Source organism: Gymnoscopelus braueri (assembly GCF_963280865.1).
Source record: "Gymnoscopelus braueri genome assembly, chromosome: 20".
Classification (NCBI taxonomy): Eukaryota; Metazoa; Chordata; class Actinopteri; order Myctophiformes; family Myctophidae; genus Gymnoscopelus; species Gymnoscopelus braueri.
Genome location: NC_137622.1, coordinates 7,541,445 through 7,568,467, shown reverse-complemented (window position 1 = coordinate 7,568,467; position 27,023 = coordinate 7,541,445). Strand labels below are relative to the sequence as shown.

General features: G+C 42.1%; 2 protein-coding genes across 3 annotated transcripts in view; one reads left to right on the top strand and one right to left on the bottom strand.

Annotated features, from left to right (window-relative positions):
* Positions 1-2,634: 2,634 nt before the first annotated feature.
* On the top strand, positions 2,635-10,191 carry fbxl3l (F-box and leucine-rich repeat protein 3, like). Its single transcript, XM_080415976.1, has 7 exons — positions 2,635-2,676; positions 2,778-2,853; positions 4,467-4,836; positions 5,509-5,631; positions 6,744-6,915; positions 8,590-8,804; positions 9,339-10,191. Exons 3-7 carry the CDS (start codon positions 4,468-4,470, stop codon positions 9,768-9,770), a joined length of 1,311 nt encoding a protein of 436 aa, XP_080272102.1. The 5' UTR covers positions 2,635-2,676; positions 2,778-2,853; position 4,467; the 3' UTR covers positions 9,771-10,191.
* A 790-nt stretch (positions 10,192-10,981) lies between these two features.
* Positions 10,982-27,023, bottom strand: part of atp10b (ATPase phospholipid transporting 10B) — a 33,265-nt gene continuing 17,223 nt past the window's right edge. For both annotated transcript variants that reach the window (XM_080416194.1, XM_080416195.1), the window contains exons 7-22: positions 26,543-26,670; positions 26,063-26,315; positions 25,578-25,777; positions 23,741-23,893; positions 21,202-21,742; positions 20,398-20,501; positions 19,570-19,696; positions 18,981-19,165; positions 16,836-17,103; positions 16,663-16,739; positions 16,298-16,423; positions 15,949-16,149; positions 15,698-15,778; positions 14,733-14,837; positions 13,348-13,535; positions 10,982-12,503 (exon numbers count right to left, since the gene is read on the bottom strand). In XM_080416194.1, coding sequence (XP_080272320.1) covers positions 12,281-12,503; positions 13,348-13,535; positions 14,733-14,837; positions 15,698-15,778; positions 15,949-16,149; positions 16,298-16,423; positions 16,663-16,739; positions 16,836-17,103; positions 18,981-19,165; positions 19,570-19,696; positions 20,398-20,501; positions 21,202-21,742; positions 23,741-23,893; positions 25,578-25,777; positions 26,063-26,315; positions 26,543-26,670 — 2,960 coding nt within the window. In that variant the 3' untranslated portion in view covers positions 10,982-12,280. The remainder of the gene's footprint in view (positions 12,504-13,347; positions 13,536-14,732; positions 14,838-15,697; positions 15,779-15,948; positions 16,150-16,297; positions 16,424-16,662; positions 16,740-16,835; positions 17,104-18,980; positions 19,166-19,569; positions 19,697-20,397; positions 20,502-21,201; positions 21,743-23,740; positions 23,894-25,577; positions 25,778-26,062; positions 26,316-26,542; positions 26,671-27,023) is intronic.

The following is a 27,023-nucleotide window of genomic DNA, read 5'->3' as shown; positions in this document are numbered from 1 at the left end:
TTCCTCTCGTCATACCAGTAACCTGAAAGCTGATTGTATGACATTCTGTATAGTAGTGTGTATATCTGCCTGCCTCTTATATTTCATCATGATTTGTGTGCATGGGGTTCTCATCTTAAACAAGCTTAGTGCTTAATGAGGGTTTCCAGTTTAGTAGACCTTGTATTGTGAATTTGTACTTCCATGTACTGTTATGTACTGTCATGTACTATTACTACTAATCAATCAATCCCCAACTCTGAACCATTTTGCAGGGGGCCCCCTGGAACCCCTTCAAGGACTCCTGGGTACTGTATAGTTCAATGAGTTGCCCAGATATTATTTTTGTGACCACTTGAAACCGTCTAATGTAAAAAAGATTTCCATCAAGTGTTAAGTCCATTGTTATGTAGAAGTGTACCAGCAGTGGTGTAAAGTAACTAAGTACATTTACTCAAGTACTGTAATTGTATTTTTACTTGACTTATTTCCAATTTTCAGTACTTTTACTTCTACTCCACTATCTCAGAGGCAAATATTGTACTTTTACTCCACTACAATTATTTGAAAACTTGAGTTACTAGTACTTTGTAGATTTTGATTATGATTACGAAACATGCAGTAACCACTTTTCAGCCCTATATACATTTCGTCAATTTGAAAATTGCAGATCTACAAGCTCACAATGTGTCACGATGCGAGTGTGATGCATTGTGAGCTTGTAGATCTGCTATTTTGTGAAATTGGGACATTCCTGCATAATGAGTAGGCCTATACTTTCTACTTTTGGTGCATTAAAGGTAGGGTAAGTGATATTTTTTGGTTAAAACAAAAAGTATTTTGTTAAAAGGTTAGAATACTATATTCTGATAGTAATCATTGCTATAGAGTGTTTTTTCAGTAACAGGAGTCTCCCTGTCTCTCCAGCTCTTTAATAAACAGAAAATACATTTTTCGGTAGGTGTCAAAAGTACCAATTTTTAAGCTTAATTTGTATAGTGTTCCAGTTCCAATTTTGTCTGCTCATTTCTTAGTGTCATCACTTCCAATTTCACTTGTTTAATCTGTATCCTGATTGAGTTTTCTGTCCTGGTTGGATAAAATTGGAAATGAAACTGAAACTGAAACGAAAATGCATTTTCTGTTTAATAAAGAGGTGGAGAGACAAGGAGACTCCTAATACTGAACAAACACTCTATAGCAATGAGTACTATCAGAATATAGAGCTATTTAACACTTATTTTAACCAAAGCAAATCACTTACCCTACCTTTAAGTACATTTTGATACCGATACTTTTGTATTCATTATAGTATTTCTACATTGCATTATTGATTATTTTACCTAAGTAAAAAAAACTGTGAATACTTTTTCCACCACTGCCAGTATTTACATTTTACATTGCTTGTAAACCCAGGTTGGCTGGGCATGTTTTAGTGCATGACTTGGCACAAATAAATGACCTTACCTTTACCTTACATTACCTCTCTCTCTGGCACGCACGCACGCACGCACGCACGCACGCACACACACACACACACACACACACACACACACACACACACACACACACACACACACACACACACACACACACACACACACGCACACACGCGCGCGCACGCACACACCACGTAACACCACTAATCTCTCTGTCGCACGCCCCCGATTGACACACTGACCTACTTTCTCAGTGAGTGCACGAAGTGGTCTGTGTTCAGTGTTGCCAGATCTTGTGAGAGAAATAAGCAACCAGGTATAGAACAAGCCCAAAAGCAGCAACCTACAGGACACTAGTTCATTATGAGCAGCACTTTAAACTTATATACTGTATACATTTGAAAATAGCCGCTCTACAAGCTCACAACACGTCGCGTGAGCTTGTAGATCTGCTATTTTCAAAAAATCTTGAAATAAAAGGTGGAATATTTGGAATATTCTTTGAAACATATAACACAAACTGGTACGGTAACGGGGCTTCCTGGCATTTTCAGATGGGGTTTAGGGAGGGACAAATACAATTTGGGGGTCCATGACGTGAAAATATATGAGAAGTTAACCACTGGTTAAAATAAATTTAAAACAATTGTGAAGCAAGCCCAAATAAACAACTACACTTTAGAAACAAGCCCAATTAAGCAACTACACTTTAGAAACAAGCCCAATTAAGCAACTACACTTTAGAAACAAAACCAAATAAACAACTACACTTTAGAAACAAGCCCAAATAAGCAACTAGAAACAAGCCCAAATAAGCAACTACACTTTAGAAACAAGCCCAATTAAGCAACTACACTTTAGAAACAAGCCCAAATAAGCAACTACACTAGAAACAAGCCCAAATAAGCAACTACACGTTAGAAACAAGCCCAAATAAGCAACTACACTAGAAACAAGCCCACATAAGCAACACTTTAGAAACATGCCCAATTAAACAACTAAATTTTAAAAACAAGCCCAAATAATCAACTTCACTTTGGAAACAAGCCCAAATAAGCAACTACACTTTAGAAACGAGCCCAAATAAAACTGCAAACAACCAATATTTACAAGCAACTTCACAGAAAAATAAGCCCACGGTCGCTTATAATAAGCGGACATGGCAACACCTTCTGTGTTCATACAGCGTAACTGTTACGCCGTAACACACTGACGGTGACACTGTCAGCCAGTACACAACAACACTCTGCTACAGCAGGTAAGTCCTGACACAAATGTACTGTTTTACCTGCTTCATACATTATACACGACATAGGCTGCAAAGTGTTTATTATGGGATGGATGGGTCTTTGTCTCCAGTTTTTCATCAGGCTAATCTTGAGTGATGTTTGTGCAACAACCTGGACGGAACATTGACGTATTGTTAGTCATTCAAGTAAGTACTGTTTCTTCCTAAATAATAACTAGAGATAGAGTGTAGCCTGTCCTGTTTTTTTTTTGTGTGCGATGTGGAGTCAAAAGTAGCCCTGGCTGATACATGACTGTCATATATATAATATATATCATGTCTTACTAAATAAAGTACATCAATCAATCAATCAATCAATTCATAATCATATGTTATATAAACTTTATATATTATATGACAGTCATGGATGAATTAGTGTTTGCACTTTCTCCCTTTTTGTTCCGTACATCTACATAAACGTTCATATTTCAAATATAAAGTGCTTACCTTATGGCCACGGATGTTACAATTATGTTCGGGTCCTCAAGAAGTACCCGTATCTCCTGTAATACAATAAAAAGCATTTTAATTGGATCGGTGGCCATTTTCTCTATATTTTTTCCACATGCTTTCAACTACGCGACCCGATAGGTTGGGAGGTGTATTACACTCTGATACGTTATAACTCTATGAAAAAATGGCCATTGATTGGATTAAAATGCTTCTTATTGAACAATACGGGAGATACGGGTATTTATGAGGGCCCGTACATAATTGTAACATCCGTGGCCATGGGGTAAGCACTTTATATTTGAAATTTGAACGTTTATGTAGATGTACGCACCAAAAGGGGAGAAAGTGCAAACACCAGGTTGAAGTTCATCCATGATGGTCATGACAGATGACCCTGTCTTGGATCCATGGCTAAGTCAAAAGCAGCATTAGGCTACTCCTTTTACAACCTGGTTTAGTGTCTGTAAAATACACGTTTGCAATACCACCATGGTTATAGCCCATTATTGGCATAGCAGTAAGTGATACAGTACAAATAAATAGTATTCGTTTTTTTTTTAAATCAAGGGCTTTTTAATGCATTGCATTTAGGAGGAGGGAGTCCCATCTTACTTAACCTTCAGCTAGGGGACAGTGATACCATTTATATATTTTTTTTGTTAAAAAGTGACAACAAACCCAAAATGACATCACTATATAATTATGAAGTCTTTATACATTAGTTATGAAAAGTGCTCACAGATGTGTGATTTTTGTACTATTATTGTGGTGTAACAGATCATTTGGCACTTGTGTTACCTGTCTCTTCTTCAGACTGGACTGTCTAAATCTTAACTCTCATAATATTAAATACATCTTACATATCATGCACTGCATGCTGAGGCAACAATCTTACGTTGTTTTGGGTTTTTAAGTTTTTAAAAGCTCTATATTCTGATAGTTTGCTATAGAGTGTTTGTTCAGTAATAGGGGTCTCCCTGTCTCTTCAGCTATTTAGTAAACAGAAAATACATTTTCAGGTGGGTCAGCAATTTCATCCAATCAGGAAAGAGAACCCATTCATCAGCTTAAATTTTATGATGTTCCAGTGTCAATTTTCTTTTACTTCATCACATCCAATTTCACTTGTTTATCCTGACCTGTATGATTTGATAAAATTGGTCACCTGACATGAACATTTATTTTATGTTTACTAAAGAGCTGGAGAGACGGGGAAACCCCTGTTATTGAATAAAACACAGATATCACACTGCCTTAAAAAAAAAAAAAAACATTATTGACAGTCTCACTGCTCTGCTTTCTTTCAGAATGAAGCGAGGATTGATGAATGTCAAATCAACGTGTCGAACATTCCCCACACCTGAGGAGGGCGGTGCCAAGAGAAATAAGACCAGTGTTTCCACTTCAGGCTTCCAGGGCAGATACATGGAGGACTGGGGGAACCTGCCTCATCACGTGGTCCTGCAGATCTTCCAGCATCTGTCCCTGGTGGACCGGGCGCAGGCCTCATCTGTGTGCCGAGACTGGAACGAGGTCTCCCACTGCCCCGACCTGTGGAGGAGGTTCGAGTTTGAGCTGAACCAGCCGGCCACGTCGTACCTGCCCTCCACGCACCCTGACCTCATCCAACAGATCATTAAGAGACACGCGCATCACCTGCAGTTTGTCAACTTCAAGGTGAAAACCTCTCTCTTTGGGCTGGGCAATATGTGGATATCATATTATATCGATAATGTGATATGAGACTGTAATGTTTGGTAGGCATACGTGTTTTCCTGGTCTTAATCACATAAAGGGGTATTTCACTTCAAAACACTTATGTTGGCATTTTCATATCTACTCAGACCTTTGTGTGCCCAGACAGTTTTTAAGTTGCTTGATTCAATGTTTAGATATTTTATATTTATTTGATCAGATATGTCCTATATACTGTAAGCCCATTCAACTTCAAAATCTTCTGGTGACTGATATTGTCCTTCTAATGTGTGCGGGGACTGTTATGTTTCGATTACTTTTCCCATTTTCTTAATTGTATTATTGTTATATTTGTATTACTTAAAAATAAATAATAATAATACAAATTTAGAAAGTATTTGAAAAATGAAGGGCACAAGGCAGTCAGGGTGTCAGAAGCTGGCCGTCAGTAGAGCTGTCATAAACCATGTGGGATCTGCTTTCAGACCATCTGTCGTTAACATGACGCAGCAACTCTGTCTGAGCTAATGGGTTTAACACATCGAGAGTCCCGTCCCAGAATTTCTGCCCAAGATTCTTAAACCTCCTTTGCTTAATTCCTGTTTCTTTTTTTCTCTTTTGATTCCCAAAACGATGAAATCTAAATGTAAACAGGTGGACAGCTGTACGGAGTCTGCGGAGGCTGCGTGCGACATCCTCTCTCAGCTGGTGAACTGCACCATTCAAACCCTGGGGCTCATCTCAACAGCTCGGCCCAGCTTCATGGACATGTGCCAGGTACACACTCATAGGCACGCACGCACACACACACACATATATTAGAATGTACGCAGGCGTGCACATTTTTAACTCTTTTATAGTCCTATTTACAGCATATTAAGAGTAACAGTCATATCTAACTAATGTGACTAATCCAACTCTGTTGTGAATGTAGTAGACCCTCGATGGTCCTAAGTAAGTAAGTAACCTTATGTGGTCCATAGGGCAGAAGCCTACTGTATCTCATGTTTCTGTAGCGTGAGGTGCCTTGATGTACAAGTACACCCCCTGGACATGACACTAGTATGTCGCAGGGACTTACCTCCAATCCAACCCTTGGTGCTGTATGCCAAGCAGGGAGGCGTTATAGTCTTTGGTATGACCCAGCCGGGGGATTGAACCCTGACCTCCTAATCTCGGGGCGCGACACTCAAACCACAAGGCCACAGAGCTGGTGGGGTCCTAAGACTATTCCTTTATTATGGGTGATGAATGTTAGCAAGCAGCAAGCTTAGAGAACAAGATGACACCAGGCAGTATCTCACACGAAAAGTTCTGAAGTTTATCAAACATATAGAGGTTCAAATCCACCATAGTGCATCTGGATTGGCCCGAGCATCTACAGTACAGTAGATGAACACCACCGGCCGTGTTTGGGGGAGGGAACCCGGGGGAGGGGCACCTGTCAGCGGGGGGTGTTGAATGGGAGGATGGAGGCATTAGGTCCTCCTGGTGGAGGCTCCTCACTGGCAGCTGAGTGAGTGGGGCAACACAGAAATGTGAGGGGAGGGTTAACAGGCTCTGTGCATGACTGTGGTTCCCTTTTTCCAGAAGGTGGCATTCCTGTTCCCTGTTCTGGGTCAGTTTCTCATTCTTCATAGCTTTCATTTGATTGGCTCAGCAGGAGTAAGGTGGTGTCGTTCATTTCTAGTTCCGATCTGCCACTGAGCCAATCAAATGAAGCTATGAGAAACTGACTCGGAACAGGAAACAGGATTGCCACCTTCTGGAAAATGGAACTACTACTGTCAAGCACAGAACCTGTTATTGGCATAACGACTAAATCGGGAGACAAAAGTGGGTTAAAAATAATTGTCTACTCTGAAGTTTTCTTTCTGTCTCTCTCTCAGTCCCACTTTGCGTCTGCGTTGATGGTGGTGTTTGTCAACTCCAAGTCGCTGTCCTCTATTAAGATAGAGGACACGCCGGTAGATGACCCGTCTCTCAAAGTGCTGGTGGCCAACAACAGTGACACCCTGAAGCTACTGAAGATGAACAGCTGTCCTTATGTGTCCCCCGCAGGTCAGTGGATCAAAAAGAGGATGGTTACTTTATATATCAAATAATGCATTTCAAGGTTTAACACTTCATCGTACGATGAGTAGTGAAAATAGCTGATCTACAAGCTCATAATGTTGCGTTGTGATGTGCTATATTTCCATATTCATTAAACTTTTTAAAACATTTTTTAATATAATTATATTAAATTATTAATTATATTTTGGCGTCCTCAAAGTGTGGATAATGGATAAAAAGAATAGCAAAATAGCAATACAAAACCCTGGTGTCTTATTTCATTCCATTTGAGAGCCATGTTAACAAAATTGTTCAGACATGTTTTTATCATCTCAGGATTCAGGAATATATCCAGAATCGGATACATTTGGAATTTTAAAGACACTGAAATCATCATCTATTCTGCTAAATGGTATTTTAATGGGTGTGAGGACAGAGGGTGTCATTTACAATTTAGACATTAGCAGATGCTCTTATCCAGAACGACTTACAAGTCCGTGATCAGAATAAGCAAAGCAATAATCAAGGAAAAATAGAGTGTATTACATGTGTTGGTCAGTCACTAGCATCAATCGAAAGAGAAGGCTGGCAAGCAGGTGTACAGAGAGAGTGCTAATAAGGGGTAAGGTGTAGTCTGAAGGATTCTGAATTGGGATTTTCTGTTAATTGGGAATTTCTGTTAATGTTGTATTATTGCTTGCCCAACCTCACTGGGTGTGCTGCTTGCTGTGCTTAAATCAAAGTCACTTTGCACCATTGAGCCCGCTCTGTCTTTCTCTGCTGGCATTCTGTGTGTGTGTGTGTGTGTGTGTGTGTGTGTGTGTGTGTGTGTGTGTGTGTGTGTGTGTGTGTGTGTGTGTGTGTGTGTGTGTGTGTGTGTGTGTGTGTGTGTGTGTGTGTGTGTGTGTGTGTGTGTGTGTGTGTGTGTGTGTGTGTGTGTGTGTGTGTGTGTGTGTGTGTGTGTGTGTGTGTGTAATAAATATGAATGGTAAACAGCGCATTATATAGAGCCTTTCTCCAAAGCCCTTACAATGTGCATTACATTCACCTATTCACTCGCTCACCAACAGTGGAGGAAACCATGCAAGGCACCAACCTGATCATAAGGAGCAGTTAGGGGTTCAGTGTCTTGCTCAAGGACTCTTTGACAAAAATGTCTGTGAGAGTGTGTGCACACACGTGTGTGTGCGTGTGTGGCCTTGAGCCCAGATACAGCATGCTACAATAGACAATTGGAAACACCTAACGCCAATTAAATTCAACCCTGGCACTGCTCCCATGAGTCACTCCCCCGGTCTCCACGTACAGCAGTGTTAATTGAATAAGAGTTCACAAAAACTTTAATAAACAACTCACAGTACATTTGCCAAAAGTGAAGAATTGGCTTCCTCCCTCACTGCATATATCAATGGTCAATGCACATGTGCAAGTTCAGATCGAGGAGAGAAACAGTATAGGATAGTAGGATTTATAGTAGGAAGTAGGATTATACTGTAGTTGGAGAGTAGGATTATATAGTAAATATCTATGTATTAATAAAAGTAGTGTCCAAAGCGAGGTATGATTTACAATACATTAGATTCAATAGACTGTCACTGTCAGGAGGAAACCTTGTATATACAAAACCGTTACTTTTCAGGAAATGGGGGAAAAACAAACAATCTGGTTCTTGTTGCTCAGGCATCCTGTGTGTGGCAGACCAGTGCCACGGGCTGAGGGAGTTGGCGTTGAACTACCACCTGCTGAGCGATGACCTGCTGCTCGCCCTGTCGTCTAAGAAGCACGTTCACTTGGAGCATCTCCGCATCGACGTGGTGAGCGAGAGCAGCGAACACGCACCCTTCCGTCCCATCCAGAGGAGCAGCTGGCAGGCCCTCATTCAACATTCACCCAAGGTCAGTGGTGGAGAGTGACTAAGTACATTTACTGTACTCATGTATTCTATAACATTTTTGGGGCACTTTTACTTTACTTGAGTATTTCCATTTTTAGATCATTTATACTTCTACTCCAGTACATCTCAGCGGCAAATATTGTACTTTTTACTCCACTACAATTTACTTTGCAGATTTAGTTTATTATTACAAAACATACTTTAACCAATTAAGCCCTATTTTATATTTTTGTTTGCTATTCTAAAATCTCACAACACATAGCATCAATGCTTTGTGAGCTTGTAGATCTGCTATTTGCAAAAGTTTTTGACAAATGTTTGAAAACTTGTGAAATGGGACATTTAGCATAATGAGTACTTTTTCTTTTGGTACTTGATGCCAATACGTTTTGTACTTTTACTGCTTTGATTCAAAGTATCCAGGAATTGTACTTTACAGAGTATTTCTACATTCAGAATCGGGGGTCAAATATTATTTGTGGTATTGCTACTTTTGCTTAAGCAAGAACATCTTCTTCCACCACTGCCCATAAAGGTCAACATCGTCATGTACTTCTACATCTACGAGGAGGAGTTTGAGCCCTTCTTCCGCGAGGAGACCCCCGTCACCCACCTGTACTTCGGCCGGGCGGTCAGCAAGGAGGTGCTGGGCCGCGTGGGGCTGAACTGCCCTCGCCTGGTGGAGCTGGTGGTCTGCGCCAACGGCCTGGAGCCCCTGGACGAGGAGCTGATCCAGATCGGCCGGCGGTGCAGGAGCCTGACCGCCATCGGGCTGGGCGAGTGCGAGGTGACCTGCAGCGGCTTCGTGGAGTTTGTGAAGATGTGCGGGGGAAGGCTGACACAGCTGTCCATCATGGAGGAGGTGCTGATCCCAGATAGCACGTACAACAACATGGAGCAGATCCACAGCGAGGTGTCCAAGCATCTCGGACGCGCCTGGTTCCCGGACATGATGCCCACCTGGTAGACTGATGTACTCACTGCGACAGCCAGGTCTCATGTACAGTAGGACCACTTTATGAGACAAATCAGGACCAAACGTTTACAGACCGACTTGGTTACAGACAGACTTGGTTAAGTTGTTAACTGGATCTGTTAACCACTTACACCCTATATACTTTATTAACTGGGGTACCCCAGGGGTCTATACTAGGCACTCCCTTTGATGAAAATATCACATCTACAAGTTGCGACACATTGTGAGCTGGTAGATCTTACATTTTTGCCAAATGTTCACCTGTTTTTCGGCTATTATAACATGCCCAGAATAGGGATGCTAGATATAAGGACATACTTTCAAAAGATTCTTAACCACTAAGCCCTATTTTATACTTTGCATAAAAATATGCAGTACATAGTGTAAATAATGATGGCAATTCACTTCCCCACCGAGATCTTTCCTGCCGGTGTGAGGAATTGAACCGGGAACCTTTAGGTCACAAACACGCTGCTCTAACCTTTAGGCTGATTTTATTCGGTTTCATTGTCTTTTAAAATTCACTGAACTGTCTTAGTGATGACATTTTGGACTACAATGTTTTACTGTTCACTTTTAGCACTATGTCAAATCAGTGAGCTTACAGGTCACTGCAGACTCTTAACGACAAATAAGAACCAGATTGTGTGCTATCAGCTCATTTTTGATGAATTCTGATGAATGAACACAGCCATGCAAAATCAAGTTGTTGGTTGCTGATATGACTGTATGTAAATGTTTTTTTTTTGTTTTGTTACATAAGCTTCAGTCAATATTCTTTAGACTTGAGGTTTCTTTAGTTTTTCTGTATGTATGTACAGTATGTATGTATTGTATAGTATGTTTGTATGCATGTATTATATGTAAATGTATTTTCTTTTCTCTTTTTTTGGTTGGAGACACTTTTTATTGCTGGCTCAAATTAAATCATAAATTAATAAAACAAAATAAGAAAAACAATTATATTAATATTACTCTCTTCAAAGGGGAGGCCTTATTGACCAATATCTAATATTTAGATGATTATAACAATGTTTCACTTAATGGAATGATGCAATGCGAGAGTGCGGTCTAGCCGACACCAACTGGGGACCCCAGTAAAAATGTATATTCATAGTCAGTGTTGCCTTCTCTATGGGCTCCCACATCCATTGTACAATTGATTATTATATTTATGTGCTCGTTTAATGAATTCCCCATACAGTGGGTCTGTATTGTTCAATGACATTGTCATAATTGACCTCTGTGCTGCTCACCATCTGACCACTAGAGAGCAGCATTGTTTCAAAATTAAGGCAAGTGACTTGTTATATAAACACTTGTATAAAGAGTTATCTCAGACAGGTGGATTCAGCTGCTTCACATTTTTATTTCATAAATAAAGGCAGCTGTCTTTACATTTTAATAGCTTTGTCTCTTCCTCTCAATTTCTCAATAATGTTCGGTAGGGTCTGTTGAAATATATCAACAGCAGTGTCACCTTTTGAATATTGATCGGTGTGGAACTTTTGAAAAACACGCAAAACAAACAAATACATGCTGTATTTTCAGGCCCAGCCTTAATAAACACTAAATCGCCATTTTCCTCCTCTCTGACACCGTCATATGTAACTGCTCTAAATATAGACAAACGGGATGAAAATATCAAAGCATGTTGTGCCATCTGCAAACCACAAGTGCATCGATGGGATGCAAATGAAGCAATGCATCATGTGGGACGATACATCCATTGAGCAATGTTACGTTCGGGTTTCTAGGTGAGGGGAATATTTTAAATGTCCGTGAGCCATTTTGTTCTGGAAAAGCCTTTTTTTTTTCTTTTTCTTTTTTTGGAAGGGCGGGTAGCGTGACTGATTGGGTTACCAGTGTGCACTCAAAACCCATCAGGAAAGTAACAGGCTTATGTGTTCACTTTGGAAGCTTGTTACAAGGAGAGAGTGGGGGGTGGGGGGTGGGGGGGTTCTCCTCAAGCATTCCATTACAAAATGAACTCATCACCGTAGCTGATGATTTGTCACAACACAGACAGAGGAAGAATTTTGTTATTGACAGCTTCGTTTCCAGATTGTTTTTATGTAACACCCCACCCCAACCGCCTACTCTCTCCAAAAATGTAAAACACTATTTTACACTGAGACATATCCAGATATGAACCAGTTCAAAACTCCTTTAACAACCTCAACATTGTCTTGAATAAATTAACCATGAAACCCTCTTTTTTTCCATCCTACACACCAAATCTCTTCGCTGAAAATAGCCGATCTACAAGCTCACAACGTGTCACGTTGCGACTCGTTGTGAACTTATAGATTGGATATTTTCGTCTAACGTTCGCCCCCCAGAATGGGGACGTTAAGGTTCCTGTGGTTACCGCCCTGCTAGTGTAGCATGCTGCCACTGTGGCTCCTTCTTGTCCACCAAGGAGGGCAAACAGACCCCTGACAACTCGAGGAGGCTGTAACAGGGTGGCGTGTTTCTGATGTCCCACAATGATGACATCATCAGGTCATGAAGGGGGGGTCTTCTTCGTCTTGGTCCAGGGTGGGAGAGGGAGAGGGAGAGGGCGGACGGGACAGCCTGGAGCGCGCCACCTCCCCCATCTGCCTGAGGTTCCTCCACTCCTTCATCCCGGGCTGTTTGACGGAGGTCTCCAGGCGGTCCAGATGACGCGCCTGCAGCAGGGGGGAGGGGGCCAGCGTGTTCCTCACCACGTGGAACATGTACCTGGGGGGGAGAGAGAGGGGGGGTGTTGGCGGTGGTGGTGGGAAAGTAGGCCAGTGGAAAATATGCGTCTCTTTGATGTAAAACCAGAGCATTGTGAGCTCTTCTGCACAGAGAGGAACAGTGAGCCTCCTGCTCACTCAGCCCTGACCTTCACTATTAACATTATCCGGTTAGAAATCTGCCCACAAGATCTAGATTACGTTAAAACGACACCCTCTTACGTTCCGTCTTTAAGGGACGCTGCTGCGACCATTGCCAGGCAAGACTTCTGAACTGTTTTTGTATCTACAGTGGCAACCATCAGACTGCTGAACAAACCCTAAGCACCTTTGACTTAATTGAACTGTGTTTTATATGAATGCTTCTTTTAATCTACATGACACTGATTTTAAACCTGTTCCTATACTCTAATTTTCATGTGCCCCTGCATCTAGGAACCACTTAACAGTCAGATCTGCAGCTTTTTATTGTATGTTTTCTATAGGTGTTTAGTTTTCTATTGTTCTTTATGTCATTAACTACATTGTAATTTCAGCATCTTATATTGTTTTATGTTGTTTGAAACGTTCATAAGGCTGCTGCTATCCTTGGACAGGGCTCCCTTGAAAAGGAGATCTCATATCTCAACAGAATTGGTAAATAAAGGTCAAATAAAATAAAAAAAACACCACTTCACTCTTTCACAGCGGTTGGCTTTACGTTTGAGTGTCTGACACACACACACACACACACACACACACACACACACACACACACACACACACACACACACACACACACACCACCGGCGCCACAGATTGGGTTTTAGAGGGGGAATCACACAATCTGGGCCTGCAGATGGTACCTGGGCAGCAGCGCCACCACGGTAGTGATCACGCACACCAGGTAGAAGACGGGCTCCGCCATCTGCTGCTGGAGGATCCAGTAGGGGTTGGACGGAGGGTTACAGGTAACGCAGATGGCGCCGTAGGCCAGGGTCACGGCGAAGTAGACCCCCACGCTGCCCACCATGACGACCCAGTGGACCAGCGTCTGGCAGCCAATAACACGCACCGCCAACAAACGACAACATTAATACTCATCATCATCACTATACCGTTCATATCAGCAAATCATTCAACAAACACACTCAATGATGAAGAAAAACCACCACAGATTCATATATTGGGCTGAAACATTTGATGTTTTCTTTGTGAATTAATGCCCTACTTTGTCGTATGATAGTGCTGGGGAAAATTATTCTGTGGGTTTTTATTTTACTAATTGAACCAATTAAAAAGTATTAACAAGAGCTTGTGAGTGACTAAATAATAACTACATTGGATCCATTGAACAGAGATACATTTCCCGTAAAGTATAGGTTTTGGGCAGTGGTGGAAAGTATCTATAAGTACTCAAGTACTGTACTTAAGTACAATTTTGAGGTATTTACTTGAGTATTTCCAATTTCCAATACTTTTACTTCTACTCCACTACATCTCAGAGCCCTATATCCATTTTGGCCATTTGAAAATAGCAGATATACAAGCTCACAATGCGTCGGGATGCGACACATTGTGAGCTTGTAGATCTGCTATTTTCAAAAGATTTTTTACACATTTTGTGAAATGGGACATTCTGCACAATGAGCACTTTTACTTTTGGTACAATACTTTAAGTACATTTTGATACCAATACTTCGTACTTTTACTGAATTCCGGATTTTTACATGTAATAGAGTATTTCTACATTGCAGTATTGATACTTTTACTTAAGAAAAGAATGTTAGTACTTTTACCACCACTGGTTTTGGACATAGTATACGGTCAAGGTTTCCACCCAAGAGCGAAGATATGCTACAGTACGTGCGATGATAATCAATACAATATAGTGTAATGATGATAAAGGATGTATTCTGTTTATTAAACTTACCATTTCTTTTGATTATTATTAATTGTTTTACCATGTTGCAAAGTAATATTCAGAATTATAAGAATGGACATACTGTTTTCTGTATTTTATTTGTGAAGTTATTAAATAACTTAATAAAGGCATATACTGTACATGATACAGAATGAAATAAAACTGTGTTTTAGTATTATTCAAATCTATATTGTGCACATGGATGCCTTTATTGTTTCCTCGACTCGTATGGCGTTTATTTACGACGCTTGTCTGTGGCAGCTGTAAAGCTGTTAGTCTCTCCCTCTGGGATGAATAAATCTAATCTGGTGTCGATCCTCAACTTACCCAAGACTTGATCTCAATAGAGAGATGCAGCAGGATGGTAAACAAAGACGCTGTGTTCATTGGCGTTCCGAAGGTATAAATGTCAACGTCAGAATCTCGGTAAGTCTGAAGGAAGAAGACAACGTGTCATTAAAACTAACAAACAAACAAACAAACAAACAAAAACACCAAATAAGTGTTAAATAGCTCTATATTCTGGTATTAATAATTGTTATATAGTAGACTGTTTGTTCAGTAACAGGGGTCTCCCTCTCTCCCCAGCTCAGAAAATACATTTTCAGATAGGGATACCTTCATCCAATCAGGAGAGAGAACTCATACAGGATAAACACGTGAAACTGGAAATGAAGAAACCAAAAAAATGAGCGGACAACATTGGAATTGGAACTGAAATGGGAATTGAAGCTGATAAATGGGTTCTCTCTCCTGATTGGAAGAAATTGGTGACCCACCAGAAAATGTATTTGCTGTTCATTAAAGAGATGAAGAGACAGAGAGACCCCTGTTACCAGGCCTGGAATTTCATCATTCTAGGGGCAAGGCCACTTAACCTTTGGTGTTGTACATCTTTGGTGCAAAAAGGCCAAATGCCAGGAAGGCCAGCAAAATAAACAATGATTTTAAATCATTCATTATTTCACCCCTGAAATAATGAATTTAATTTAGCATAGCATCAATAAAATAAAGAATAAAAAGCTGTTTATTTCAAACACACACATTTTGTTGTTGTTGTTTTAACCAAAGAATATCACAGCACCTTTAAAGCATACAGTATACTGTACTTATAGGACCAGAATCCCCAAGGGCTCTACACTAAATAATAAAAACACTAACTAATTAAATAATATAAATTAGCATTATGTACAAGCTCGCAACCTCATGTAATACAAAAAAGCAAATGGTTGACAACAAAGCAGAAGTTTTGAATGTACTTTTCTACAATCTAGAATCAGATTATGTCTTACCAAGTATGGAATGAAGAAACACACTAGACTTTGATAGAAGGCATCTAGGATGGCAAACCAGAATGTTGAAAACTTGTATTCCTAGACACACGCACACACAGAGACCCACATAAATACACACACACACAATGTAAATTCTATCTTAGACACATTTCAATAATCAAAAGAGAACTTTTCGCTGTAGATTGTAGACTGTACAACATTGGTGTGCCACCAAGCTACCAGGCTAGGAATAAAGGACTGCCACTGACCCCTGGGCCCTGTCCAGTTCTGTAGAGCTCAGGAACGCCCAGCAGCATCTCAGCAGAAACATCTCTGTCCATCATCCCAAACATGATGGGCGGGACCGACGTGAAGAAGAGGTTGAAGAAGATCAGCAGCCAGTAGTCTATCATGGTGGTCCCCGAGAAGCCACAGAAGAACTGATACCAGAAAAGCATGTTCACATACGCCTGCAAGAGGACATACAACATACTCTAACTATTTAGGCAGGATAAAAAAAACATTACACTGTGTATGATCATCAGAGATGATCATACAACATCTTTATAGCTGTATAAAAGTGATTTTTTTTTTTTGTAAAAAAAACAAGACACTGACCACATTCTTATAGAAGAAATAAATTATCATGTTTGCCAGTCTAGTGTGGCACCAGTGACCGTGGACCAACAGAAGCTTCTTCAGATGTTTGAAGCGGGAGATGGCAAAGTCGCTCGCCATTACGGCCTGCAAGAGACAAACACATGACCGTTTGTAAAGAATGTTGGTCTGTGCGCAATAAAGGAGAGATTATATACACATTTGTAGACAGGCAGACAGACAGACAGACAGACAGACAGACAGACAGACAGACAGACAGACAGACAGACAGACAGACAGATAGACAGACAGACAGACAGACAGACAGACAGACAGACAGACAGACAGACAGACAGACAGACACACAGACAGACAGACACACAGACCTGCATCCCCTCCTGACCAGATATCCCAATGCCCACATCAGCTGCCTGGATCATGTTGACATCATTAGCGCCGTCACCTGAAGTCACAGGGTCAATGTGGGGTTAAAAGCAGACAATTATACACAGAACATAGTACCAATACTACAGAAAAAGAAATACAGTTTCACACCTACCGACAGCAAGTGTCATGACCTTGAGTTTCTCCCTGACGACCTTGACAACGTGACTCTTCTGTAAGGGCGTCACTCTGCAGCAGAGGACGGAGCGGCAGCGTCGAGCCACGTCCACAAACCTGTCCTGCAGGTCAGACTCCAGAGCCATGGACAGGCTGCGTCCGTCTATCACCAGAGCCATGCTGGGGTCCAGGCCCACGTTCCTGGGGTCGTCCTCGTAGCGCCTCACCTCCTCCACAATGCAGTCCAGGCTGGACGCACACATGAGCTGAAAAAACAACGCCGGAGTATTTTTTTATGGTCTCTTGCAGGGTTATAGCATTATATCATATATTATATATTATTTATGAAACATTCCCTGGCACAAAATCTTTTCAGATGGGGGTCCAAAAGCATATTAATGTGGGGGTCCTTGACATGAAAAAGTTTCTATGGCCACCATTATCAACCTGATTTGTGTTTGCTGAATTCAAGATTATTTTAATCCTGAACACAGCTGAGCTAACGTCTTGGAGACCAACGGTATAGCCTCTAAAAAGTAATTAAGGGTAGTAGGCTTGTTTTTAATTTAGAGTTGACTAACTCTAGTTTAGAGTTAGTCAATTATTTGTCACCCTTTTCTCCCAACTGGGTTCATATATCAAACCCGAGCACCACTGGGTTGTAGTTTAAAAATGCACACATTTAACTCAAGTCACATCACTGGAGTAAACCTTTCAGCTGCGTTTATGGGCTCAGTTCTGTTGCTGATAATGGAACTTAAAGACAACAAATATAGAGAGATAATGATGAGAAATTTGATCATGTCCCTTTAACAGAATTTTATTGTTAAAGATAGTTGTAAGATAATGTACCGGGGTCTTGTCATATATGAAACCACTTCCATGATCAAAAACCAAGCTTGTAATTAACAACACAATTAACAAAAAATGCACAAGCAGACAATGAATCAAAATGCCATACATACCTGTACTGTCAAAGGATATACAGTTACAAAAAGACGGATAGAGTGCAGGATGGAATGACAAATGATGGCATTGTCTGCTGAATTCACATATTCCATTGTGCCCATTCTGGCCAATGCATGTCACAGTGTCATGTTTATGATGACAGCTCTCTCTGAGCCTCAGGGAAAGTGTGCCAAAAAATGTTTTTAATCTAAACTGGGTCATATCATTAATTGCTGGCAAGACTTTATTATTAGGTACAGTGGGTGGGATAGGGTGGGACAGTATATTCAGGACAATAATTAGTCAATGTCTTATGATGGTACAAAGTGGTCCATTTCATATACAGTACATCATAGATACATTCTCTTGTTCAGAAGAGAAGGGTTGGGAATGGTTAGCACCACCTGTGTGTACTGTATATTGGACCATTAACTAAATCTCAAAGCATGAGGTATGGGGGGGGCATGGGGGAAACGGTTGGGGTGCAACAATTAATCAAACTAATTGATTTAGTTGATTATAAAGTATTGACTTATATAAAATAATAAATGGATATACCGAAAATAGCAATCCTTATGACTCATTTTGAAGAATTCACCTTGTGAAAAGGGACATTCTGCATAAAGAGTACTTAAGTATATTTTGATGGCAATAAGATGGCAATTTTACTCAAGTAAAAGATTATGTGTTTTACTTTTACTTAGGTAAAAGAAAAATATGAGTAGCCTACTTCTTCCACCACTGATTAAGAGACAGGCCGGGTAGTTCTTCTGAAGTGTCCAGTTCTCCTCCTGACTGTCAGCACATCTTTAATGACCAGTCACGACCACACGGCCCGTCTCTTGACATCTTATCTCTCTGAGGTGGAAATGTGAAGATTTGACCTTTAGCTCAAACGTAAATGTGCTTAAAAACACTGCATGGAGGGAGACAGTCTCATGGTGAAACATCTCCTGAAACTTTGGTGCTTGGACAATACATGGCTAAATGGAAAGTTTAATAAAAAAATTAAAGAAATCCTCAGTCTAAGGCAGTGGTTCTCAAAGTGGGGTCCTGGGACCCCCATGGGTCCTTGAGGGGGTTCCAGGGGGTCCCCAGGAAAAATGAGGAACAGTATAACCATTTAAGCCCTATTTTATACAGTATTTAATCATAAATCGTGAAAATAGCAGTTCTACAAGCTCAGAACGCCTACCTTGTCCTTGCAGTTCATGTTAATGACCAGGTCTTCCTCGTGCAGCAGTCTGCAGGTGTAGGCCACGTTGACAGCTGTCTCTGGCTTGTCACCCGTCAGCACCCACACCTGGACCCCTGCCTCCCGGAGTGCCTCAATGGTGTCGGGGACGCTGTCCTGCAGACGGTCCTCGATGCCCGTGGCCCCTATAGGGAACAAAAGTGTCCAAAGAAGAGGTTCTAGTTCAGCTAATCTGAATACAAAACTAAGGTTAAGAGCATATCTTCACCTCTTAAACCCCCTACACCTACAAATCTGGACCAGAGTTGGCTCAGTCTTTTCATCTTCACCAAATCACTTAGCATAGTTAACTTTATTGTGCATGCGTGTATGCGTGTGCGTGTGTGTGTGTCTGTGTGTGTGTGTGTGTGTGTGTGTGTGTGTGTGTGTGTGTGTGTGTGTGTGTGTATACGTGCACGTGTGTGTGTCCGTGTGTGTGTGTCCGTGTGTATGTGTATACGTGCGCGTGTGTGTCCGTGTGTGTCCGTGTGTGTGTGTGTGTGTGTGTGTGTGTGTGTGTGTGTGTGTGTGTGTGGCTGATGTGTGTTACCTAACAGGGTGAGGTTTGTCTCTAGATGGACGGAGGACTCCATGATGAGTTGTTCTCTGTCATCCATGGCAGCCAACGCGCTTTGTCTGATGGTTAACCAGTCATTATATGTCCCCTCGCTCATCACCTGCAACACACAATCCGTAATTAATGGTTAATGCTGCAATCCAAAACCCATTTTTTATTAATAAAACATTATTTTAGCCAATATACCAGTATGTCTACATGCAGTTAGGTGGGCTGTACTACAGTATACTGTGTACAGAATCAAAAGCTGTAAAAGCAGAAGCATATTGTAATAACGTCAGAAACAGAAACTGTATAGTATACAAGCTGCACTATGTAACTTTCCTCTTCTACCCCGGATTTGAACCCGGTTTCCTGCGTAAGTGCTGACATTTTTACCTGCTTTCTCAGGGAATAAATTATTTTAAAAAATCGTGTCAGATCCTGTGTCTAGGTGAGACATGACCTTTGACACCATCTAATCTATATGTCCCAATAGAAGAGCAGGGAGACAAAATACAACCACCCCAATTGTTTAAGTTACCATTGTAAGTTGCCATACTCTACCATAGCATACAGATTGGACAAAATTACGTTTTATTCATGAAAAAAAAGTTACATAGTGCCGCTTTAACTTTAACATAAATAAATACATTTCCACTACATATCTGGTGCCTGCTTCATTTTGTAGTGAGTGTTGGGGGACTTTGGGGAAGACACTTGTGACAAAAAATACTGTTTGGAGAAGTTGTCAAAAAAACAAACACATTTACTGTATGTTGAATACTTTTTCAGTGAACATTTATATCCATAAGCATGCACCTTCTTTGCAAAGCACAGGGTCCGCAGCCCCTCCTTAGCGTAGCAGTCCAGATGTTTCTGAGTATTTGCTGCTATGGTCTGCATCTGCTTGCCTTTAAGGTGCTCTGGAAAATGATATGACAACATAGGGTAGTACTGAGCCGTTGCGGGTCCATTTGAATCCATTTTACGGTACTTTTACTGTGTATGAGATTGCAAAGCAGCAACTCTTACTTATGTATCTGCAAAAATCATTTCTGTTCTGTAAAGCACCTTGAGCTACATATGAAACACTGTATACAAATAACACACCATGTCTGTTAGCTACAGCTACACATACCTGCATCAGTGGGGGAAAAAGTACTCAAATATTTTACTTAAGTAAAAGTATCAATACTGCAATGTAGAAACAAGTTACAAGTAAAAGTCCGGAATTAAAAATTTACTTGAGTAAAAGTACGAAAGTAATGGTATCAAAATGTACTTAAAGTACCAGAAGTAAAACTACTCATTCTACAAGCTCACAACGCGTCGCATCGTGACACGTTGTGAGCTTGTAGATCTGCTATTTTCAAATGGCCGAAATGTATATAGGGCTGAAATGGTTAATGTATGTTTTGTAATAATAATCAAAATCTACAAAGTAACTAGTAACTAAAGTTTTCAAATAATTGTAGTGGAGTAAAAGTACAATATTTGGATCCGAGATGTAGTGGAGTAGAAAGTATTGGAAATTGGAAATAGTCAAGTAGAGTACAAATACCTCAAAATTGTACTTAAGTACAGTACTTGAGTAAATGTACTTAGTTACTTTACACCACTGACCTGCATATGGTGTGCCAAGCCGTTCCATGATGGCAAAATCTGCCCCTTTTGTGTAGAGAACTATTTCTGTGGTCACTGGGTTTCTCACCAGGATCGACATCCTCTTCCTGTTGGAGTCAAAGGTCAAGGTGTCCAGCACCTCAAACCTCACTTCCTCCCCATGCGGCAGCCTCACGGTAACGCTGTTGGGGGTCCTGGCCAGGAGGGTGAACCCGTAGGCTTTGGCCGCGTACACCAGCGCAGCTTCGTCCGGACTCTCCGCCTCATAGCACAGCTTGTCCAAGTCGACCACAGGCTCACCGGTTTGGGTACGGAGAGCACTTTTCGTTTGGATGCCCGTCATGTCGAGGCCTTCGGGCTCATCCGCTTTAGCAGGGACATCTTCCTCTTCCATAGGCGAGCATTCAGAAAGAGTCCGGCTCCTCCGAGGCGCGCGTTGCCAAGAGGCCATCTTTTGGCGGAGGGAGCTGGCCGTCCTCGCCAGGCTCGACAAAGTGTCCAATGGGTTCCTTGACAGAGAGGGGCTTTGGCGCCCACTCAGCTGGGTAATTAAAGAAGGAGAAAGGAATTAATAGGCTGCCGCTTGTTGTTTTTATTCTTTATTTTTTTGCATTCGTCCCATAAGGTTCCACTTTGATAACTTCACTGACATTTCAACAAAGAGGTTTAAATGGAGAGATTCTGGGCCCTCTCCACAAAGCACAGGATGCATGCGTTCCACCAAAAGGAACAACTTGTTCCCTTTGCTTTGGAACCCTCCATTACAATCCACCATCTTGTCCCATTTGAACGTGAAACAGACGAGTCACGAACAACGGGTAATCAAATTAATAAGGGTGACCCGACTCCCCCAGCACTCACCCCTCACTGTGTGGTTAATTTAGAAAAGAGACAAAGCCATTTCATCTGGGGCTTTAGAAGAGCAATTACAGAAATTAGCACTGACCACTGATGAGAGAGAGAGGCAACTTTTGGCTAACATTTCCAGCGAGCATGAAAAATCCAAGTCAAACTGAGAGGCCGATAAGTGGAATGCCAACTTAATTAATCTATTCTCCACCAGGAGATTCATGCATTTGGCCCTGTCTGTGTGCGTGCGTGCGTGCGTGCGTGCGTGCGTGCGTGCGTGCGTGCGTGCGTGCGTGCGTGCGTGCGTGCGTCTGTCTGTCTGTCCACAAATAATCTTGCATATTACGGACTGGAAGCAGCGCGGGAAAAAAATGACGCTTCACCGGCGCGTTTCAATGTTGTAGCGCTCCTTTAGCAGCCGCTGCTTCTAAAAGTTTTTTTTTTTCACGTCGTTTGGTGCCCACCCCCAAGGTTGGTGCCCTGTGCTTCAGCACCTCAAGCCCGTTGGATAAGCTACCACTGCTTGTGTGTCCACTCCATTATTTTACCCATTGAGATCAGTAATCGCTTTTACAAGACAGACCTGGTCAAGGTAGCAGTGTATGACTGTGTGCAGATAATCTTGGACAACACTTGACCGACCACTTTGCATGCACACTCTCAGTAGGCCAAGGAAGACACTCCAAATTTCTGAAATTGGCCTCATGGTGGCGCTATACCAGGCCGCTTTACATTTTGGGCAATAACTCTTGACCCATAGGTCATACAATCAAAAATGTTTTGATTATAACGATTGCTATGTCTGTTTATCAAGAGACAGAGAGAGAGAAGCCAATGGTGAGAATGTACAACTGGAAACCACATGCCATGCTACTTTCAAGGCTGTAGGCTAGAAATTGAGTTTCACTACATGGTTATTATGAGGGCATGCCTCCTGCTGGAGAATGCACTTAAGCTATAGACAGATATGTTGATGATAGTGTTGTTGCACCCTTATCAACGTACTTGGTTGAAATATTATAGGCCTACTAATGTAATGTATAATCATCACAGAAGAGGTTAGACTCACAGGCAGGCACCCCAGACAGACAGACAGACAGACAGACAGACAGACAGACAGACAGACAGACAGACAGACAGACAGACAGACAGACAGACAGACAGACAGACAGACAGACAGACAGACAGACAGACAGACAGACAGACAGACAGACAGACAGACAGACAGACAGACAGACAGACAGATAGACAGATAGACAGACAGACAGATAGATAGATCACTTTATTGAAAATACATTCAAAAGGATAAAAGCACAACGCCTGAACGCTTGTTTCCTTTGTGGTCCTTTTGGGGACGGGATGCAGGGGCAACAACACAAAAATAAATATTACAGACAGACAGGCAGGCAGGCAGCCAGGCAGACAAACAGACAGGATGATGGAGCCAGTTTCAAGAGCACAAATAGTTTATTCATGCTTGGCAGTGTCTCTGTCTGTCTGTCTCTCTCTCTCTGCAGCCTTCATCTATGTGTTTCATCCGCGCACGCACGCACGCGCGCACACGCACACGCACGCACACGCACGCGCACGCACACGCACACGCACACGCACACGCACACGCACACACACACACACACACACCCACACACACACACACACACACACACACACACACACACACACAGCTCACCCTCTGTCGCTGAGCTGTTGCCGTGGAAACCACTACGGTGTTGCAGATGGCGAGAGCCAGGAAGAAGTCCACATAGGGGTCTGCCTTACAGACGCCGATGTCGCTCCCCAGAAACTGCTGAAGCAACTTCCTGTCCGGAACCACCTCCATTTCCTGTTGGCACAATTAAGGTTTATTTGTGGTCATGTTAATTTGAAAGGCCAGGTTGCTCACCATTTGTTTTCCATTGTTCATCTGCTGTTATTGGGGTTTCTTTTGTCAAAGGGCCATGATTTAGATGTTAAAGTGTTATTGTTGCTTCTCTTCAAGTTTTTAATTTTATTTCAGACACCACTTTTTGCACACATTGTGTTTTTTTTCTGCTAAATATTTATGTACAAAACTCTAATTAAGTGCTAAGTGCTCTATCTATAGTATAAATACATTTATAATTATTATTATTACTGTGGTCACAGAGTGTGGTATTCATGGTGGGGTAAGAGTAGTAAGTACAGTAAGTGATTCTGCCGTCTGAGCATCATGCCTCTCCATGACAACAACTGGCCTGCACCCTTCCTCCTGTGGGCAAAAATAGAAATGGCACCGTGACCACTGTACTGTACACCATGACTAATATATAATGCACATTTACTGTAGTCTATGTGCCATCAGTAGGCCATGCCTAATGTAGCCCAGCAGGGCCATATGTCTGTTCAGACACAGGGGCAGTGCTCATCGCTGACACCTAGCAGCTTGACCATCTGCATCATGAACCCACCGCCACATGAGGCCGCGTGTCGCTGCCTGGCTGATTTTAATACAATAAAGACAAGTTGAGCATTTTTACAAATACATTGAAGCATTGTGAGCTTATAGATCTGCTATGTTGGCCTTATTCTTTCTCTTTCTTTTTTCTAATCTTGACAAATCTTGACAAATGGATCTTGCCCAAAAGGCTTCATGTGGTTAACATACGTATACTGTACTGTACATCATCATGTATATCAGGGGTGTTGGGAAAAATCGATTAATGTAAGAATTGCGATTCTTTATAATGATTCAAAATCAATGCGTGTCTGTGTCCAGCTGACGCTCCTTGACGCTCGTTAATGTTACTGCATCACGGTAATTATGTTGTGTTTCTGCATCAAATAGAAATACACCTAATCTAAGGATACCATCAAAACCAAGAATTATTATAAGTTGACCCTCTCTGGTATTATAACATTTTTAGTTTGAGCTGTTGGAAATAACTAGGCTTCACTTGGTTGTTAAAGTCCAGATGACAAAAATATGACTGTTAAAGTAGATAATAATACTGATTGGGAATTATTTTTAAATGAAAATCGATTTTTGAATCGAGAATCGCTTTGAATCGAAAAGATCGCCGACGATTGTTAATCGAATCGTGACCCCAAGAATCGGAAACGAATCGTGAGATCGCAGAAGATTCAATGTATATATACAGTATATAGTGTATATATTCAGTGTATATAATAATATTTAACTGTTAAATTGTGATATTATCAAACATAAATATTGAACATATGTCTACATTTCCCAAAAGGAAAAGCACGTATTTAATTCAGTCAGACCAGAAGCAGGGATCAGAGAGGGATATCAGAAGCAGAGGCATGATCCCCCCCCCCCCCCCCCCCCCCCAAGCAAATGGAACCCTGTAAGGTAGACTGGACGCCCCTAGCAGCCTTCAGTGGCTCAGTGTCAGAGCTCCAGCATCACCCCACCAGTGGAATGCTGATGACAATACGCCCCTGGGCTCTGTGGCTCATAATGCCGGGAGGAATTCACAGCATATGAACATGTGGCTTTTTACTTTGTGACTGAGCTGCCATCTCACCAGTGGGCTGCTGAAGGCCACGTCGCCCGGGGTGCTTCCTGCAGCTTTGCTCCTGTGTCGGGCGCCATGGCGACGCTGTGTGGCTTCGGGGTCGGTGTCCTCCAGTGACCATCCTGTCTGCGGAGGCGGCCGTGTCCGCTGGCTGAAGACCACCTCCTCCTCGTCAGAGTCAGCCTCGTCGAGGACGGCCAGTCGAACAGCTGCAAAGCCCCCCAAAAACGTCCGCGTCCAGCGCACACGCGCACACCCACACACACACACACCCACACACACACACACACACACACACACACACACACACACACACACACACACACACACACACACACACACACACACACACACACACACACACACACACACACACACACACACACACACAGCAGTGATACTAATGGTCCTTTGAACTTGTAAAGAAGGGGGTAGTACTAGTTAAAGAGGAGGAGGTTGAATGAGGAGGTCCGAAGCTTATGTGTGAGGTTTACCGTTCTCATGATGTGAGTACTCGTTGCCCGCTACAGTGCATCTACGGAACAGCATCTTGTTTTCGGTGAGTGTGCCGGTCTTGTCTGAGAAGAGGTACTGTATCTGACCCAGGTCCTCTGTGATGTTGAGGGCTCGGCACTGCACCCGACTGTCCGAGTCCTCGTCGTACAGGTCAACGTCGTTGGTGATGAGGAAGATCTGGCCGATCTTCACCAGTTCAATGGATATGTAGAGGGAGATGGGTATGAGGACCTAAGGGGGAACAGGAGGTGATGGGTTAACCCATTAAATCCAGGAACGCATATACTGTGTCATTTTAGATTTTTAACTATACCATTATTTTATACTTTGGGCTATTCAAAAACATTTTTTGGGTGCAAATCTTTGAATATATATGTTTTTTAAAGCTATATATGTTGCTATATATCAGTGGTTCTCAAACTTTTTCATGTACACACACGCACGCACGCACGTGGTACCTGCAGCAGGATAATCATAGTGAAGAACATATAGAATCCAGACAGCGGGGCAGGGTCGAGGTGTCCCAGGCTGTCGGGGACCAGGAATGGAGGAATGCTGGGAAGTGTGTGCAGCCAGATGAAGTGACCTGTATGTGAGGACAGGGGATTAATCACACCCACTCTGTCTGCAAGGGAGGCAGCTATTTTTGGCTCCACTCCAAGTCCTTCCTTACTCGGTCAGTTGTCTCGTACCTACAGTATTTTCTCTCACTGGGCTTTAGGCCAACACACTCCAGGAAGTGACAGGTCCCATTCATAAATGCACTGTGCCGGCAGTCGACCAGATAGCACCTTGACCACATATTGCAGTGGTTTGATTCTAGAGACCTGTGTTGCATATCCTTCCGCCCGCAGTTTCCTGTCTCTCTACACCAGTGGTTCTAAAAGTGGGGTCCAGGGACCCCCCCAGGAGTCTTTCAGGGGGTCCCCAGGAAAACGA